Genomic DNA, 18090 nt, shown 5'->3' on the forward strand with positions numbered 1-18090 from the left:
TTTGGTGGCTAAGTCTGGCCTGGTAAAAAACCTGAGGTAAAAAACCAGATTTTCTAGCTCCTGAATCGCCTAGGTTCTATTCCAAAGCAAACCCCCATGCTCCTCGCTTCCATTTTGGTCTGTAACATAGACTCAGTATAGACGTAAGTCCTGATTTTCCGTTCTACATTTTAGTCCTGATGGGAATGCTGCCCTTGCTCTAGGATCCTGATTTGTGAGTTGTTTAACTCCAGTTTTAAAGTTTAATTTCATGAAGGGTGGAATGAACATAAAGTGAAAGATAGATCTGCAATCGGAGAGAAAGTACTAGACAGTCCAATGACATTGCTTCCACGTTTGGTCTAGTTCTTCCTAGTCTTCCAATCTTTTATGTGGTCCCTAAATTATTATTTTTTCTACTAGGCCAAATAGTCCTACAGATTGCTTCCACCCCAATAGCTCCATCAATTTTCAAGTTAAAAATAATGTTATTAAAAGATAACAAAGAAAAACGAATTTCTGCAGGCAACTGTGTTAAGAAGAAAGAAAGAAATACAGGTAGAAAATAAGCAAGTAATTGAGGAAATAGCAACACCGGTGAATATGAGTGAGGAGACAAGACAGATGATAAACTAGATATGAATTATGTATGTGATCTGTGCCAGTAACATGACTGACATTTATTTATGACCAGTTCAACAAGTTAGTGTTAGCAAGAAAGGATTCACAACATAGAGACCATAATAAAAAAGAATGTGAAGAAATTTTAAATGAAAAAGATAGTTAAACTGGTCTGCCCAACTTGTGAAAAAATGTGAGGACAATAGGCTGAAGTCATTTTCATAGTTTCAAGTCAAATATTTAAGAAACAGAAAGGAAACAAATAATGTGCTGTTGACTAAGGATAGCAGGAAAAAAATGTATTTTTCAATGAAAGAAAAATAATTGGCTTGGTGACACCAGTCTAGAAAGCAGGAGACCTTACGTTCAAGTCTCACCTTAGCTATGAAAGCCAGTCTGAGTGACTTTGGGCCACTCTCACAGCCCAACTCACTTCACATGGTTGTTGTTGTGAGGAATACAGGAGGAGGAAGGTGTGTTGGATATATTTGCCACCTTGAGTTGTTTATAAAAATAATAAAGGTGGAATATAAATAAGTAAATAAATAAAGCTTTAAAATGCAACATCCTGCCTCTTAACCTTGAAGTTTCATTAAGTTTTGCAATCCAGGAATAGATCTTAACTTGCCTTTCTCTCATGGAACCTAATTAAAATTTGTGGAATATCATTTTCTTACCAGTTAGAGCACTCTATATATTACCTCAAACTTCTTTCTGGAACTGGAAAAGATTGAGAGTAATGGCAAACTCTGTTCTCTCCTCTAATACTTTACTGCAGTCCAAACTTTCTAATATTTTCTCTGCTTGAGGGAGCTGCCCTGAATCTTCAGAACCAGGAAAAGGTTCACCAACCTAAAGGGCAAGTTACATTGATAATACTAACTCCTTTCTCCAATTTTAGTAGAGCAGTTAATATTGCAATTCAGTTCTGTACCAAAGGATACGACCACTCTAATTTCCTCAGGCTGTGGTAATCCTCTGCTCAAAGTAAACACTGCCAGTAGTCACAAACAGTTCTACAAACTACTCCATTCAACTGTTGAAGAGGTATTCTGCACCCTCAAAAATACAGGTTACAAATGAAGTGAAGTTATCATTGGACAGATGCAGAAAAAGAAATAGAATATAGCTGCTAGATAAGCTTAAAATCTGATGGGTATAACTTTATATTATGTGGAGGTCCTGAGAGATTAGCACAACCACACCAGATGTGGGTTTCAGCAGGTTCTGACCCGTTCTGGAGAACTGGTAGTGGAAATTTTGAGTAATTCGGAGAACCGGTAGTAAAAATTCTGACTGGCCCCGCCCCCATCTATTCTCTGCCTCCCAAGTCCCAGCTGATCGAGAGGAAATGGGGATTTTGCAGTAACCTTCCCCTGGAGTGGGGACAGAATGGAGATTTTACAGTATCCTTCCCCCGCCACGCCCACCAAGCCACACCCACCAAGCCACACCCACAGAACCAGTAGTAAACATTTTGAAACCCACCACTGAACCACACCAATTGATTGTATTGTGTTTGTTACTAAGAAAGAAGTGCTGCAATGCTAGCCTGCGTTGGTCCTTCAGAATAGACCGTTCTGTGCAAATGTCACCAGCAGAGGTCCATTCAGGGTGTTAATCTTTGTCAGACTAATGCCAGTGAGTATTTTCAGGCTGCTTTTGGAGGCTTTGATATTTCCAGAAACTATGGAGTCTCCTCTCTCTTCAGAGGCTGTGCAGCATCCCCTCCACCAAGTTCAGCAGACACAGGAGGTTAAAGCCCATGACCTCAAGGAGGCCTTGGATCAAGTTGAAAGTAAGGCCTGAAGGTTGCATCATCAGACCTGCAGGCCAAGTCATGGGATCACCTGAGTCTCAGTTCCCTAGTGATGACTCTGTGGCATGTCTGAAAATAAGCCCATTGTGTCTGAATAAAAACAAGAAGGTGACGCAAAGAGATCCTTTCATGGAGCCTCCTAAATTCAAATGCAAAAGATAGGGCTGTTCAAGTACATCCCGGTATCATTTTGCAGAGACAAATATATTTTGAACAAACCCACCCATGTGACCCCAAAGCGATCCTTTCATGGAGCCTCCTGAAGTCAAGAGAAAGGTCCCTGGAGGAAGAATGGAGCCGGACACCTCCCAGAACAGCGCCTCATCATGACAATGATGCCGAGAACATTTCATATTAATTTTATATTTATATTGTTTAATTCCTCAACCAGTGGCAATTTCCAAAACCAGTGTTTTGGATTACAACTCCCATCACCACCCTAACCAGTTGTGATCATACACGAGGGAGCTCCTAATAGGATCATGACTCAATACATTTGAAGGATACTGTGTTGAGAAAGGCTAAATGTAGCATCTTGAACATGAAAGCGTAAAAAAAATAAACCGTCAATACTCTTTTTCTTAAAATCTAAGATACTCAAAACAAATGGGATCAAACAGGATTTTTTAAAAACTTACAAAAGCAGTCAATATGTTACGTTAAGAAAATTCTTGCTTAAACTTCTTTACATAGTGGAAAGTTTGAATAGTAATTCAATCATGGAAATCACTTTAATGAAATGGTTGATTTTTTTTCCCCCATGGTCAGTTTTGTTAATATATAAGTATTTCCAAAGGTTTTTGCCAGGATATCTGCTGGATAAGTGTTTCTCATCTTTAGCTGGGGGTGAGGAATTCTAAGAGTTGAAGTTCCTATTTTTTAAAAAGCTGCCAATGGTGAGAAACACTGGTTTGGATTGCAGAAGATCTAAACTGCAACTGGTATCAGTTATTAATATTATCATTATAATAAGCAATGTGCCTGGCACTTCAGGGAAGTTACCCTTCAGGTATGACTGAATGTTAATACCCAGAAGATACCCAGTCAATATGGCCAGCAATGAGGAATGCTGAACTTTGTTGTTCAATAACATTTGCAGGGCCAAAGTTTCCCAACATGCATTTCATAGATGACAAGGGATGAGCAACCTAACTCAGAGACACAGCCAAAACAAGCGCATAGTGCAATCTCTTTCAATGCCTGCCTTAAAATCCATATACTATATTCTCTGACAGCTTTGCATAATCTCCATACCAAAAAGTGCAGAACAGTCATTTTCGTTACTTTGACATTTCTTTTTAATACCAAGATATTTGCTTCTGGCCATTTCATCTACTTTTTTTCCCCTGGCATCTACTTTACAACACTGTATCTAAATCTTGGTTTATTGCGGTAGAAATAGGACCCCAAGCACATTTCTTTGTAATGTGGAGAGGGCACTCCACATAATAGAGTGACCTGCTCTCATAAGTTTTTAAAATGCTATAATTGTTAAACCAAGTATTAACTGATCAATAACCAAGTGTAAATTGGTCATCTACAAGTCTCAGACTGCAGTCATGGCAAACAAGCGGCACACTGACTTGAGAGCATCTTGAGCTAAATTCAGAATTCACGCTGTGGCACTATAAAAAGAGCTCTAGCTTCCCTTATATGTATCCTAAACTCCCAGCTACGGTACTCCAAAGCACCCGATCCTCTCCTACACACCTATTTTATCCTGGCAAAAATCCTGTAAAATAACTTAGGCTGAGAGTAACAGAGCCTGGAGTAGCTTCCTCCTAGAATGGGGAATATAATCCGAACCTTCCCATGTATGGTCAGACACCACAGGACTGCCTTCCCCAACTTAGTGCCCTCTAGAAATATTGGTTTGCTCACTCCAGTCCTGCCTGCTTTGCTAGTCTGGAAGGATGGCAGGGATCTGGAAGGTCGCCGAGGATAGCAGGGCTGCTTTGCTGCCGCTTTCAGAGGTTTACGGCGAAGTAGTTGCATTACTGACACTTCAGCACTCTGGAGGACCATTCTAGGGACGGTTCTGCATCCGGGCCGTTCCACTTGTTCCTCTCCTGGCAGCAATCGTCGTGTTTTCGACTAGGCTTTTCTAGTGGGCGTGGCTTCTCCTTGCGAAATCAAATCCAAAGCCTCCTGCCATGAATATTAATCAAACCCTCGACCAATTACAGCAGGCTCAGCTGTTTCGCCAGCTGAACTCGTACAGAAAGTTTTGAGTTTGGGTTGGTTTTTTTTTCCGCTTTGGGAAAGAGTTCAGCGCTCGAGCAGTGCCTGGAGCGGAGCTGCCGGACCGAAGGCAGTTACCGAGCTCTTTCCAGCTGGAGCTACCGCGCAAGATGAGCGTAGCAGTGGAGGAAGCTGTCTTGCCGTCCATCTCCACCTTTGCCGGTTTGGTGCCGCTGGAAGAGAGGCGGCCCGAGATGGTACGGGAGCTATTGGCGGAGGGAGTTCTTCGGGAAGCGAGGACTTGGGATGTCTCAACTCAGGGAGCGATGTCTCAACTCACTGGAGACGCGCACGGAGGATCTTTACAAACGTTGAAAAATTGAAAGTAGATATAAAGAGTGTGAATATCTCTGGCAGGAGCTTCGGGACCGGCCGGGCAATTTTGAACAGAGGAACGCAAAGGTTCTTTTCTCCGGCAATTTTCTGTTCCAAATTGCCCAGGGTTGCTTCCCCACTTTGCCGTCTCTCCTTCTTGGTCTAGATGTGCGTAGTTATCTACACGCGCCTGTTGCTCTTTTCGCTTGGGCTGGGGACTGGAACGAGGCGCGCAGATCTGCGGCAAGCAAAATCGTTTCTCAACCGCGTTCTTGAAAAGCTGTCGGAAAGGCACAGTTTAGGAGACCAACGCTAAACTAGGCTCGTAAAGGGAAAGTTTTGGAGTTTGTTAATCTGGAGCAAAGTTTTTTTTTTTCCGACAACCCCCTGCCCTGAGCAACGGGGTTGGCGTTGGCAGCACCATTCTCAACTTATCCGAGGTGGACGAGTTTATTAGTTTATTCTGGTCCTGGTCCAAAAGTACGTGCGGAGACTAAGCAGGGTGGAGTTCCTGATCGGGCTGATTTGATGTCCCAGAAAAGTGTGTTGCCATAATTGGCGGAATCCTTTATCTGGAGTCCCAACTCCATACATAGCTAAACGTCGTCGGAAAGGACAAACCTGTTAGTAAAGATTCTTAGGCTCGCTTAAGAGTTTCGTTTTAGTTGAAAGCAAGTTAAGCTGGGCGTCCGAATTTTGCGGACCTCCTTTCCTTTTTTTTAAGGGGATTCCTCGCACATCTTTGTGGGCAAAAACTCATTTTGCCTTTTCGAGTGCCTTTTCAGGTTTATACAGAATAGTGCTGAGAAATGTGTAGGTTCGAGTTTTGCCTTAGCAAACAAGAGAGGAGTATTCTTGTAAACGCCTCGGTTGGGCTCGGAAGGAATTCAGGTCGAAGTTCCCTTGGCAGCAGAATTAAACGGATTTCGGCAAAGGGCGCTCAGCTCCGGGCATCTGTGGACACTCAAGACAAGTCCGGGGCGATCGCTCCGTGCCCGGCGCGAGGGGGTTCGCGCCAAGAAAATATCGCGGTGGCGGTGCGCAGAGGGCGGGACTGAAAAGTTCAGGTTAATTTACTCCTCCATCATTCCTCGGGGGAGGGTAGGTAAGGGACAGCTGATTCGGAGTTTCTTCCGATCCCGCGGTCGGGACGGTGCGGGGTTCAGAGAAGCCTGGTCTCCGGGGAAGCAAGTTAGAAGGCCAATGCTGGGGCTGCTCGGAGAGAAGAGCGCGTAACCCGTTTTTCAAGTTTGGGGGTGCTGTTACTAATGCTGGGATCTGACTCCCGGGCGTATTAACTCCTTCCACGCGGTAACTCCTGCTCTTCCCTCCGCAGAGGCTGGCTCCTCCTTCCGTGGAAATTGCCACCGCCATCAAGAGGGAAGCCGACGAGCTAGGTAACTTCGTCGACCTGGAGTTCATCCTGGCGCACACCACCAACGGGCAGCCCAATGGCGGGGTGGGGCCCGCGCATCCCGGCGGCAACCCTAACTACCCCCTGCCCGAAACCCCGGAGAGCTGCGGCACCACCTATGATAGCGATAGTTCCAACTACCAGCCCCCTAACAAGTTCGCGGCGTCTTACCTGCCCAGCCCCGGGCACAGCTACGTAGCCGAGCTCTTTACTCAGGACATGCAGCAACCCCCTCCCTCGGTGGGTCCGAGCCACTGCGAGCTCCAGCGGCGGGAATACACCGAGCTGCGCGCCCCGGGCTTGGCCCACCCGTCCTCCGGCTTGCCCGGGGGGCTGCCCTTAGAGCACCTGCGCGTCAAGCAGGAGCCGATGGACGGTCACTCTTGCATGCTGAGCGGCCCGCCCGAGTGCCTGGCGACCGGAGCCCTGGACCACAAGCCCCTTCTGATGCAGCCTCTGCTCCAACACGCGTCTTCAGGTTTCCCCGGCGAGCAGATGGGCTCGGGGCCCCAGTGCCAGATGGGCGGCGATCTGGGCGCGCAGATGGGGGCACCCCAGCATTACCCGCGGCCTGCCCACCTCTTCCAGCCCAACTTCGCCGGGCAGATGCAGTCCCAGTTCCACGGACACTTCAGCGTCTTTCGAGAGCCTTTGAAACCGCGCGCCCAAGGCATGCCCGGGCTGCTCGTCACGCCGCCCAACTCGCCCGTCTTGGATTACTACGCCCCGATGGGTCCCCCGGAGGAATGCAAGCCGAAAAGGGGTCGGCGGTCTTGGGCCCGCAAACGCACCGCCACCCACAATTGTGAATTCGCCGGCTGCGGGAAGACATACACTAAGAGTTCGCATCTCAAGGCGCATATGCGGACCCACACGGGTAAGGGCATCGGGCTGGGTCTGGAGGGGCATTGGGTAGAGGGAGACTTCTCCGGCTTGGTGAATATTGGGGAGCAAGCCTCTTCGGGGGGGGTTTACCCCACCCGTGATGGGATAGAATCCAAGGGCACGAGAGGCCTGCCCCCCCAAAAACAAAAACAAAAAAGAAGTTAGGAAAACATTTGTTAGAGGCTCGGGACTAGAGCTCTCCGGCTGATCTGGCTCTGCCTCAGGGTTATGCTACAGGACCTCCGGAGTTAAGTGTCTTCCAAATGTATTGCTTTTACTTGTCCTGCTTAATTTTCGGGTTTCTTGAACAAGGCAGCTGAGCCCATGGCTTTATTCAGCCTATCGAATAGTTTTAAGTAGACCACTTATGGATTTGAACTCTATTCAAAAGTAACTTTCTCTCTTGACAGTGCCCCACTGAACGGGGGAAAGTGTGTGTTAGCCTGTAGCCCCGAATATTTTAACAATAATCTGATGATCAGATTGGCTGTACGGATTACTTTTCTCCTCATTGGGGTGGGGGAGAAGAGCGAGATGGGTGGAGGCAGGATCGAGAAGATGAATGGTGCAATCTAGAGGCAATAAATTCAATTCACCTCCATAGCCTTTCCTAACGGGAATTTAAGGAGTCTCCACACATTTTGTGCTGTCTGTGTAATACGAAAAGGAAGCTTTGCACTTCTTTTCGCCAGGTTGGAAAGTTCACTAAACTTTTTTTTTTCACTCTTTCCCAGGTGAGAAGCCTTATCACTGTACCTGGGAAGGTTGTGGCTGGAAATTTGCACGGTCAGATGAACTGACACGCCACTACCGCAAACATACAGGTGTCCGGCCTTTCCAATGCCAGCTATGCGACCGTGCGTTCTCTCGATCAGATCATCTGGCCCTGCACATGAAGAGGCATGTGTGAAGCATGGCTGGCTCCCTGGGGCAGTGGGGTGGACTATGGTAGGGCTGAAGAAGAGGGGAGGGGGGAATGCAAGAGACTGAGGACTCTATTTATGAAGGGATGGAATATTTTCTTATTGGACTAGCTAATTTATGTATATATTATTGAAACATTTTAATATTTAAAGAGGAATTCTATTGTTATGGAAAAAGTATGTATTTAAAAGTGAATAGTTACACAAATCTGCCTGCTGTAGGGACTGTAGTTTAAGAAAAATTGTCCTGAAGGTTTGGTGTGAGCAGTGTAAGTGTGGCAGGATTATCTCCAAACCCTCAGTGTACAGCCATAATGCAGATCCCATCTTGATTGTCTCAAGCTGTTCATACAATTTTAATTATTATTTGCTTTATTACACAATGGTATTTTTTTTTCTTGTCATGTTAAAAGGCTCTGTTTTATAAAACTACTTTCTAAAGTAGACCTTGAAATGGGGAAAAATTAAAGTGGGTGGAAATACGAATCCCTTTTTGTTCTTCAAATGGGTAGTACAAAATAAATGAAAATCCACACATAACCACCCATATTGATTTATAATATGTATAATTAATTATGGATTAAAGGCAAATATTTAAGCTTTTTTGTCCTCTTAAAAGTAATGTTCATTTTTTTTTTGCCAACCTTTTAGTATTAGCTTTTTTTGGTATTAAATTTTTTTTAATGACGTTTTGTTTCAGCTGTAAAGTTTCCAGTATGGTCAATCTATTCAGACCAATAAACAACCTGTGATGATGTAACCCTTCTTAAAGCAAGTAACATCCACCAATAAGTCTCCAGCTGACAGCAGTGCGTGTTTTGGGATTATCCAACTGAAGAAACTAAAATGGCCACCTCCGGAATAGATTGTAAAATAATATATACTCTGAACAAAGACAAGAGTTGTGTTGGTAGGTTGTGCAAGCTATAGTTTCTAGGAACAAATGTTTTGCAGCAAAGTTCTGTGCTCAGAAGTAAAGCTACAAACCCATACACTTCAGGTTCCCATCTTCTTTTTCTTGCTCAGGGATGTTGCCAAAGCAGGACCAAAAATTGCCTTGATTCACAATTCTGAGATGTGGTAAAACCACTTGGTTATAAATAGAGCCTTGGAAAAAATGCCTTATGAGAGTAAATAGAAATAAACTGTACTATTTCAGTGCTATTAACCAATGAAAGCCACTGTAAGTTACACGCCTATGCATGCTAATCACCACTTGGTTTGCACATTGCAGGCCATAACTTGGTTTGCTGATATTGGGTTAGCGTGTTATATAAAAGTAGACATTATTTACAACCATGATTTATGGTTTATGTTTTCAACCAGCCAAGAACAAATACATTTGCAAATAAATATACGTAGTACTGCACTTATGATTAACAATGCAAGCCAGTTATATTGAATCAAAAATAAATCGGTTTGTCCTGTATCTTATTCCCAGATAAGCGTGCATAGGGTTACAGCTAAAATGTGGTTTTATATATATTAATTATAATACCTCAATGTGTTGTATAGGATTCAATCATGTATGGAAAAAGCCATTTGCTTTTTAACCACTGTGTAAATTTAACTCTGTTCTAATGCATATTAGTTTAGTTAATGAATTTTACTGGTGATGCCACTCCATCTCTCAGAACTGAAAGCACATGAATCTATGGCATTTTCTGAACTCTCTATTCATTTGCACAAAGATGCCTTTAAAGTACTACAATAGTTTGTTCCAGAAGGCTAATGATTAATAGGCCATTGTTTTTAAACCATCAATAACTTTAGATGCCAGTTGAACCATTGAATTACTATTTTATGGACCTGTTCTCTGATGGGGGTGCTTCATTACACCCTCTGAGTGTTAAATGATAAGACCCTTAAGGATATTTTTGTCTGTAAGTGGGGAACCCATATCTCGCTTCAGAACTCCTATAGCCCAGACCATCTAACAAGAGGGCTGAGACTGAATTGAGACTTATACCTTTTAAAAAACCCTTAGGATCTTTCTCCTGACTTTTATCTGTGTCATTGGTGATACCCTCTAAAGCATAGGTGTCAAAACTCGCCCTGTTACATTGCTGTTTCGTGACATTTTTCCCAGTTTGACACCCCTGTTCTAAAGGATGATCATCAAGCCAGGTACTGCTGCAGCTGCATTTTTTTTTTCTAAATGGCTTTTGGATTTTATTTTTATAAAGGGCATTTTTTGTCCATTTCTGCTATACTTGAAATGTTCTTTTTGGAGGGGAAAAAAAGACCTCTTAATATGTAGCTTATGCAAAAAAAAAAAAAAAAGTTGTAATTCTTTTTTAAAATGCTGTAAATGAATATGTGTGTTTTGTTTTTTAATTGCTCAGGTCCATTTAATAAATGACCTCAGCTCTGGTATGTGCACTGCACCTGTCTGTACAGTTTGTGAATTACCAACTCCCATGCAGAATGTTTAGCTTTATGTATATGCATACCTAGAAATATTGTTGATCCAATATAAAATAAATAAATAAAATATAATAAAAAGCAACCACTTTGTTTCTGACGTGATTGGAAAGAAGGTCTTTACATGAGAATAGTGACATTATTTGTTTAAGAGATGTCTAAGCACCATCTTTGAGGGCAAAGGCAGCTTTCATATTTAAGAACTAAATGTAAAGCTATTTTTTAAAAAAATTAAATACATAAAGAACAATCTAGTTACAAAGTTCAATATACCAGTAACAGCAGCAATGCTTCTAGTAAATCAGGTTGAAGAAAAATATATTTTAGAACTTTTACAAAATCCTTAAATTGGAGATATACATTGCCAGATCTCATTTCACAATATAAAGGAATCTTATCATGTGCCGTTTTTCAGTAACTACATCTCTTTGGAAGACAGTTTTATCCTTTTGTTTTGTTTTGTTTTGTTTTAAAACCTATTCTCTTTTCCTTATGTGGCTTAAGTAAGTCAAATTCAGGAGCCAGTACTGTGATCCTGGCTGTAGAAAGGACTTTTAGATTCTCAGTTTAAAATGATCCCAAGTTTGTCAGTGTGTTCATTTTTTGCAGCTGGGCACTACCCATCCCTCTGGCTCAATTGAGTTCCTGCACTGGATCTACTGGTCGTTTCACTCCTCACTAAGTACTGAGGCTTCCTTTTAAATTAACATGGGGTGACTAAGCTTTAGCAGGTCTTTCTCCATCTTCTCTCCCTCCCACAGCCACTTATGTACTTCATTTTAGGAGCCAGACTTGTGTAGACTTGATGTGGCATTACCTACACTGGCAAAACCGATTATCCCAAACTATGTAAGCTGTGGCTAGAACTGAGGACTGGAGAAGTTTCAGCCACATGCAAGAATTGCAAGCCACAATAATCTCCTTCATAATTCTGCTGGAGAAACATTCTTTTCTTGTTTATTTCTTAGGTGAATGCAGAACGGAGGAGTTTCTGCATTATTGGCCACAGTAGTACAGAAATCTTGAAGAAATTCTGAACCCCTAGTTAGAAATGAAATTGAGGCAACTATTTTGTAGAGTTTGGGCATTGGGCTGGTAAAGTGTTAAGTGACACGGGCAAGTTTCATTTGTTGTGTTGAGTGCAGCATGTATATATCAAGCAACATATCTTACACAAAGGTATATAAAGGCAGCAACAATATAAACTTTCATGAAGTTCAGTCCACTACAGCGAAATTAACATATTTGCTCTTCTGGAAATGAACATAACCTTCAAAGATTTGTTTTCACTTTCCTACTACAGAAAAAAGATTCAACCCAAGCTGACAATATAAAAGCATTTTATTTCTCATGCTGGAAGATAGCTATGACTCATTAAATCTAGTATAGACTTGAGTTTTGGGTATGGTTAACCCACTAATGCATCATTTGGCTTCAACAAGCTACAGTAGTTATATTTCTATGTGTACTGTTAATTTTATACTTTGGGGTGGGGGAGATTTATACATTTGGTTCAGGGTGGAAATCACTTCCTCCTATGATAGAATCTTAACAAACATGCAACAAAACTGGATAAAACTCAAATGATTTTGTAGAATTCTTGATTAAAAAAAAAAACAGACCAAGGTTTTGGATGATTTTTCCAGGGTTTTGTTCAGAAAAGCCTTTGTAAATGGCCGAGAACATGAAGTGAATGTCTGGTGAATTGGGAAAGCTATACTAGATGAGCTTTGCGTGTGTATGAGTAACTGGCTTTGGTAAAATGGTGTTCCTAAGCTACTCCAAACATCCTGTAATGCTGGAAAAGCTGGATCCAGAGTTTGTCTTCTTCATCGTCTTGGAATAAAAATCTGCAGTGTAAGATTGATTTGAATCTTTCTGAGAAGTGGAACAGGATGTTTCAGCCTACATTTCACAACTGCCACTTAGACCTTTGGTTGTCTGTTGTTCTGTTCAGATAATACTTGACATCAGTATCCTAATGAGGGAGAAGAGGGCTAAAACAATGCTTTTTACCCTTTAAGGCAAAATGATTATGTTCCATCTGCCCAATATTGTCCGTAAATAGCAAAGACATGCACATACCAATAACATTAATAAAAGCAATAAAGTGGAAATACAACTTAAATGGCACAGGGAAAAGAAAAACAAACTGTGTAAAAACCATCATATCAAACCTAGCATGGATACTTTTAATTTCAAAATTAAACCGTGATGGTAAGACTCCCAGGAAAAGGAATATCTTAGCCTGATGCTGTGTGAGCTAAGTCCAGCAATCTTCAGGAAGGCTTCTCCAAGCCAAGGCAGTAACAACAGAGGGGGTTTTCTAATCATATTTGCTGGTGGTGAAATCTAAAGAAAGCCTCTAAAGCAGTGTTTTTCAGCCTCCAGCAATTCTGGGAGCTGGAGGTCACACATCTTAATATTGCTGAGGTTGAGAAATGATGCTTTGCACGTTTGCAGGTAGACCCTAAGTTTTGCCTGCTGGAAATTGCTATCATTTGGGGATCTTGCACTTTTACCTCTCCTGCAAAATAGGGGCTGCTTCAGAAAGTGTACAATACCAGTGTTACTGAGGTTAATAACATTGTGTCAGAGGGAGGAAAATAGCTTTCCATACAGACAAAATGTGGAGCAGAAGTAAAGCTTTACCAAGAATGTTCTGATGAGTTCTTCACAAGTGTGCCTTTGGCACTTGGTGTCACTCTGGAACTACTGTCCCTGTTCTGAGAGCTGATCAGAGAAACAGGGGGAAAGAGAAATTCCCTGAGCGAGTCAGCCAACAAAGTTCGAATCTAACAGGCTAGGAAGTATGAATCTCTTAATAATTTGATCCTACAAAAGGGAAATGGGATCTGTGGTTTTACTTGCTGGACTGCTGACAAGGAATGAAACAGGGAGGGAACCAGCTCAACCTATACTAGTAAGATCCATTGTTAGCTAGATTTGTGCATGGAAGGAAATGAAGCTATTTGTACAAATATAAAGACAGCCTGATATTCTATGTATAGTATATAGTACTAGCTGGGGTAAATATAATGGGTCTATATTCTAAATTAGATTCCAAGGAGCAGTATTTTTAGCTTATGATACAAAATCTTAACACTGGAGTGATGATGAAGAGACTTCCTCTAAATTTAACAAAATACTTTTGATATGCCCCCTTGTGCTGATTTTCTGTAATGCGTTTTCACATTAGTTGGATATAACAGGGCTAAAATTGCATAACACCATTAGCTTCCAAAATCCATTATGAGGCAATCTTTAATTAAGTTTTCAAAAGAGTTGCAAGCTTTGAATTTCAAAGAAAACAAGAAAATGTAAAATCCAGAAAAGAAAAAAATAGAGAAATATTTTGATATCTGAGTCATATACTTTTTAATTTCCCAAATTAAAGTTATAATCATGCACCTTAGTCTCCCCTAACTAAGGGGAGGATAGGAGCTCTGATCTGATACCTCTGAAGAGTTCCAGGTTAAGATAAGGTACATCTTGCTCAGTTATTTGAAAATACAGAATTCTGCGAGTGAGATGGAGGTTCCTAAATTTATTAAATAAATAAATAGGATTGCAATGTTACGATCATTGTGATATGGAGGCAAAAGATGAACAAAGGAAGGCAGATTGATAAAAAGAAAGCACTAATTAGTGTGAGCCATCAAACTAATTATTGTTTCATTTGTGGAATCTTACATGTGCCAAATGATTAGGACATTAAACCCAACATAGTCTTTGATGGAATCCAAAAAGATCTTTCTATAGAAATGACTAATAAAGTTCAGAGCAAATAACAATAAAGTAATACACATTAGATTAGTATATTGATGAAGGTGTTGTTATTGTTAAAGGACCGAACAGGACCATCTAGCTACGATAAAGATCTTAAAGTTATGAATAAAATGTTACGATGACGAAGATGATGATTTTGTGAGATTTATATCTCACCTTTCCTTCAGGACCTCAAAATAGTGCACACAATACTTGGCAGGTGGTTCAAGAAACATATGTAAGATTTTTATAATCTTCTCCACACATTCAGCATATGGAATTGTCTGGCTCAAGGGAAATTGCTTGGGCCATGATTGAAGATAGCTTTTGAAAGAGACCAGAAGATTAATGGTAGATAAAGCCATCAGTGGGTGCTAATCAAAAGGGGATCTCCAGCTACCACAATAGAGGAAATGATAATGGAAAGGAGAGAGAATAACAAGAGAGAGCCTCCTAAATAGGTTTCTGGGAGGCCTTGTTTGGGAAACTCATACCTGCGTGGATAGTCCCTGTTTTCTGAAAAACCGAAGTGGCATTACTTTCCTAGTAGGTTCTTATTTTCTTTATATTTTCTTTGGCAGACCTATTTACATTCCCATTAAATTTCCTTCCCTGGTTTGGCAATATTGGTCAAACTGACTAGGAATTCAAGGACTTAGCAGCCAACATTTGAACGGCCCAGAAGAAGAAGGTTTTTAGCTGAGATTTTATTTCATTGTCACTAACATAAGTAAATTCTGTTGACCATTATTTCAGGCATTGCTTCACCTTTCCATAACCCCCATTTTCCTCTAAATTATGCTTTTATTGAAAATTAAGCACAGACTCAACATCCTGTTTTTTTTTCTTCTGTTAGACCTCAGCTGAACTATCCTGCAACTTCAGCCCTGCTAACCCAGGAGTCTCAGTGTGCATAGGTTGTGATATCAACCAGATAAAAGACTTTTTATAGGGAAATCTGACTCAGAGTGTGACTGATGTCCGATAGTATGAGATATGAATGCCAGGCAGCAAGAAGGAGCTGGAATTATCACTGCCCTGTGGACTCAGGTGCCCAAAAGCAAATGTTTCCTAAGGGTGGGGCTTGCCTGTCCACTGGAATATGAGTGATAACTGTGATTTAATAATCTCAGTGTTCAGGTTGTAATCTAAGCAGAATTATAGGACAGTGTGCAAAACAAAAAAAAGTGGCAAAGATCAGATTTGGGCATACATTCAAATGTATGGCAAATTGCATTTTCTTACACAGATGTTCACAGAAAGCCTATCTGTATAAAACTCAAAAGATCTGAAGTTGGTATGGATATAACCAGTGATATAATATGAATGAATATTAAACTAAACATAATTTATCTTTACCATATTTCCTTCAATAGTTTCATGGATAATGAGTGGTAACTTCACAAGTACATATACATCCAATAAACCAAAAGGATCAGATTTTATTATCTCTTGTAATATTTTCATGCCTTATCGTGAAAAATATGTTCCATATTGCCACAAAGTATCTGTGATTTGATAATCAGCATCAGACAAAGGGAGAGATTAAAGAATAATGTATTATTATAACTACAATGCGGCAATTTAGTTTTTAAGTATTTTTCATTGTGAAATCTATATAGTGAATTTAGAATAAATAGATAATAAGTTTACTGTATTGCACTAAATAGATCTGGTATTTTGTGATTATTCCATTTTATAACTGAAGGTATATTTGAAATATTTTTTGATTTGAATATTTGGACCATTTAAATATCCTATTAAAATATTATTAGGAAGACAAATCTTAATTTCAGAGTAATATTTTCCTTGTCTCTGCAGTTAGGATAATGCTTATATCTAAATGCCACATTTTACTTTATGTTCAAACTGCATGTCATCCTAGACCTTATCTATTCGGACCAGCTTAGATTCTCCATATATATCCTTATGGCTATGATCAATTTACGTCACAGGCACTTAAATCCTAAAATTCATTTATGTTTACCCGAGTCTGAATGCAATATGATCTGAAGAAATCCCAGGATGATATGTTTGTTGTAGACATCCTGGATTTCTTCATTGTGGACATGTGATAAATAGCTATCTATACCAGCTGAGTTACAAAATATTTTATATCCTCATTCTTTCCATTTCTTATAATCTATTGATTATTTCATCACATCATCTCTTCCCATAACTAGCATCTGTCTTCAAACTGACAGAATATTCACTTGCATTTCTACTATATTGTGTCAAACTCCCTCACTTTGTATTTCCTATAAAAAATAAGCTTATTCCTGGATTGTAAGAAACCACTGTAATGCTATGAGTTAATGTTGTTTCATAGTGAGATTCCATCTATAGTCTCATAAATACTTGTTAATCAGTCTATAGTTTTTAATTTGTTTTTGTCTCTTCCCAGAGTTAATTTTCATTGATGAATAATAATAATTATAATACATTTGCAAATCAACACTCAGTATTATGTGTTTAGAATAATAAGAGAGGCCTTTCTGAAGATCCTGTACGTAGTATGCATTCTTTAGGTGTAATAACTCTCTTCCAAAAGTCCTTTGACTCTTCAGAATACAATGCTGCCTCCTATTTGGGGGTATATACTCTTGGTTGCTCCCCCTGTCACAACTGTTTTTCAAAGGGTGCTTCATATGGGGTTCTCTTCCCCCAGTCCTGCTGTTTGAGAGAGATAAGGATGCTAGATTCTGAGTTGCCTTTTGGTGACTAAAAGTTTTTAAGGGAAATAATTTCTATAATGTAGCTTCTTAGCTCTGTAATTTAGTGAATCTTCAAGAAACGTAGCAAGAAAGAAGACAAAATCAAACTCTGTTTTGAAAAAAGGTAAAATATAATATTCCTTTTTGATCTTAACATGTATATACTAAATGCTGGTAGATAATGATAGAGCAGTTTTGATTATAGACAGAAATACTGTATAAAAGAGAATTACAGGAGAAAATTATGGGGCCTGTCCGGTCTGCTTCAAATGGTTTGTTTCCAGTCAGAAACTATGTACGAGTGACTGGGGAGATTAAAAAAATTACAGATCATGGAAAGAAAACAGAGAATATAATATATCTTCATGAAGACTTGTACACAGCCTGAGGTTTGATTCAACCCAGCATTATAATTAATACATAGAAATAGAGACAGACTTAGCTAAGCACCATGTTAGAAAAAGAGAGACCTGAAACAAATTCTTGGCTTAAACATTATCTATTTCTCCACAACAAACCTATCTGAAGTTTTTTTCCTTAATTTTTCCTGTTTCCTGAGGACTCCAATGCACTGATTCTGAGGCTATTGGAAAAAATAATGTTAATCCTCTGGATTTCCCAGTTCAATGTTTTGCCCAAGTTCTCCTAAATTCATTTTTCTGTCTCCAGTAGAGGGAGATGCTGAGATTACTATATCTGTGCCTTTGTGTATATGATGGAGGATATTTCTCCCAAGTACTGTATGAATATGTATTGAGTACTTGAAACTGTCTGGCAAGCAAGAAAATTACATTTGTAGCTATTCCTTTGGAAATTTTACTTGGACATCACTCTCCGTCTTTGAGCAACCAAAATGTATGCTCTTTGATTAGCCCTGTATTGATTGATTTTCACATTGATTTTGTTTTTATTTTTTTAAAGAATTGAAAAATGGAATATAAACTCAATGTGTGTATGCCTTGAATAGCTCAGGTCTAGGAGCTTATT

At 40.3% G+C, this 18090-nt stretch overlaps 1 protein-coding gene across 2 annotated transcripts; it reads left to right on the plus strand.

Annotated features, from left to right (window-relative positions):
- Positions 1-4660: 4660 nt before the first annotated feature.
- On the plus strand, positions 4661-10706 carry LOC139315267 (Krueppel-like factor 2). Of its 2 annotated transcripts, none has more exons than XM_070941411.1 (4): positions 4661-4857; positions 6312-7266; positions 8009-8222; positions 8898-10706. In XM_070941411.1, the coding sequence occupies exons 1-3, from the start codon at positions 4771-4773 to the stop codon at positions 8182-8184; spliced, it is 1218 nt and encodes a 405-aa protein (XP_070797512.1). In that variant the 5' UTR covers positions 4661-4770; the 3' UTR covers positions 8185-8222; positions 8898-10706. The 2 variants fall into 2 exon arrangements, with proteins under 2 accessions (XP_070797512.1, XP_070797511.1); XM_070941410.1 differs by having other exon boundaries at positions 8009-8174.
- The last annotated feature ends 7384 nt before the right edge of the window (positions 10707-18090 follow it).

Source organism: Pituophis catenifer, unplaced genomic scaffold (genome assembly GCF_029215685.1).
Source record: "Pituophis catenifer annectens isolate HBS135680 unplaced genomic scaffold, rPitCat1.0.hap2 SCAF_3, whole genome shotgun sequence".
In the NCBI taxonomy this organism is placed as follows: domain Eukaryota; kingdom Metazoa; phylum Chordata; class Lepidosauria; order Squamata; family Colubridae; genus Pituophis; species Pituophis catenifer.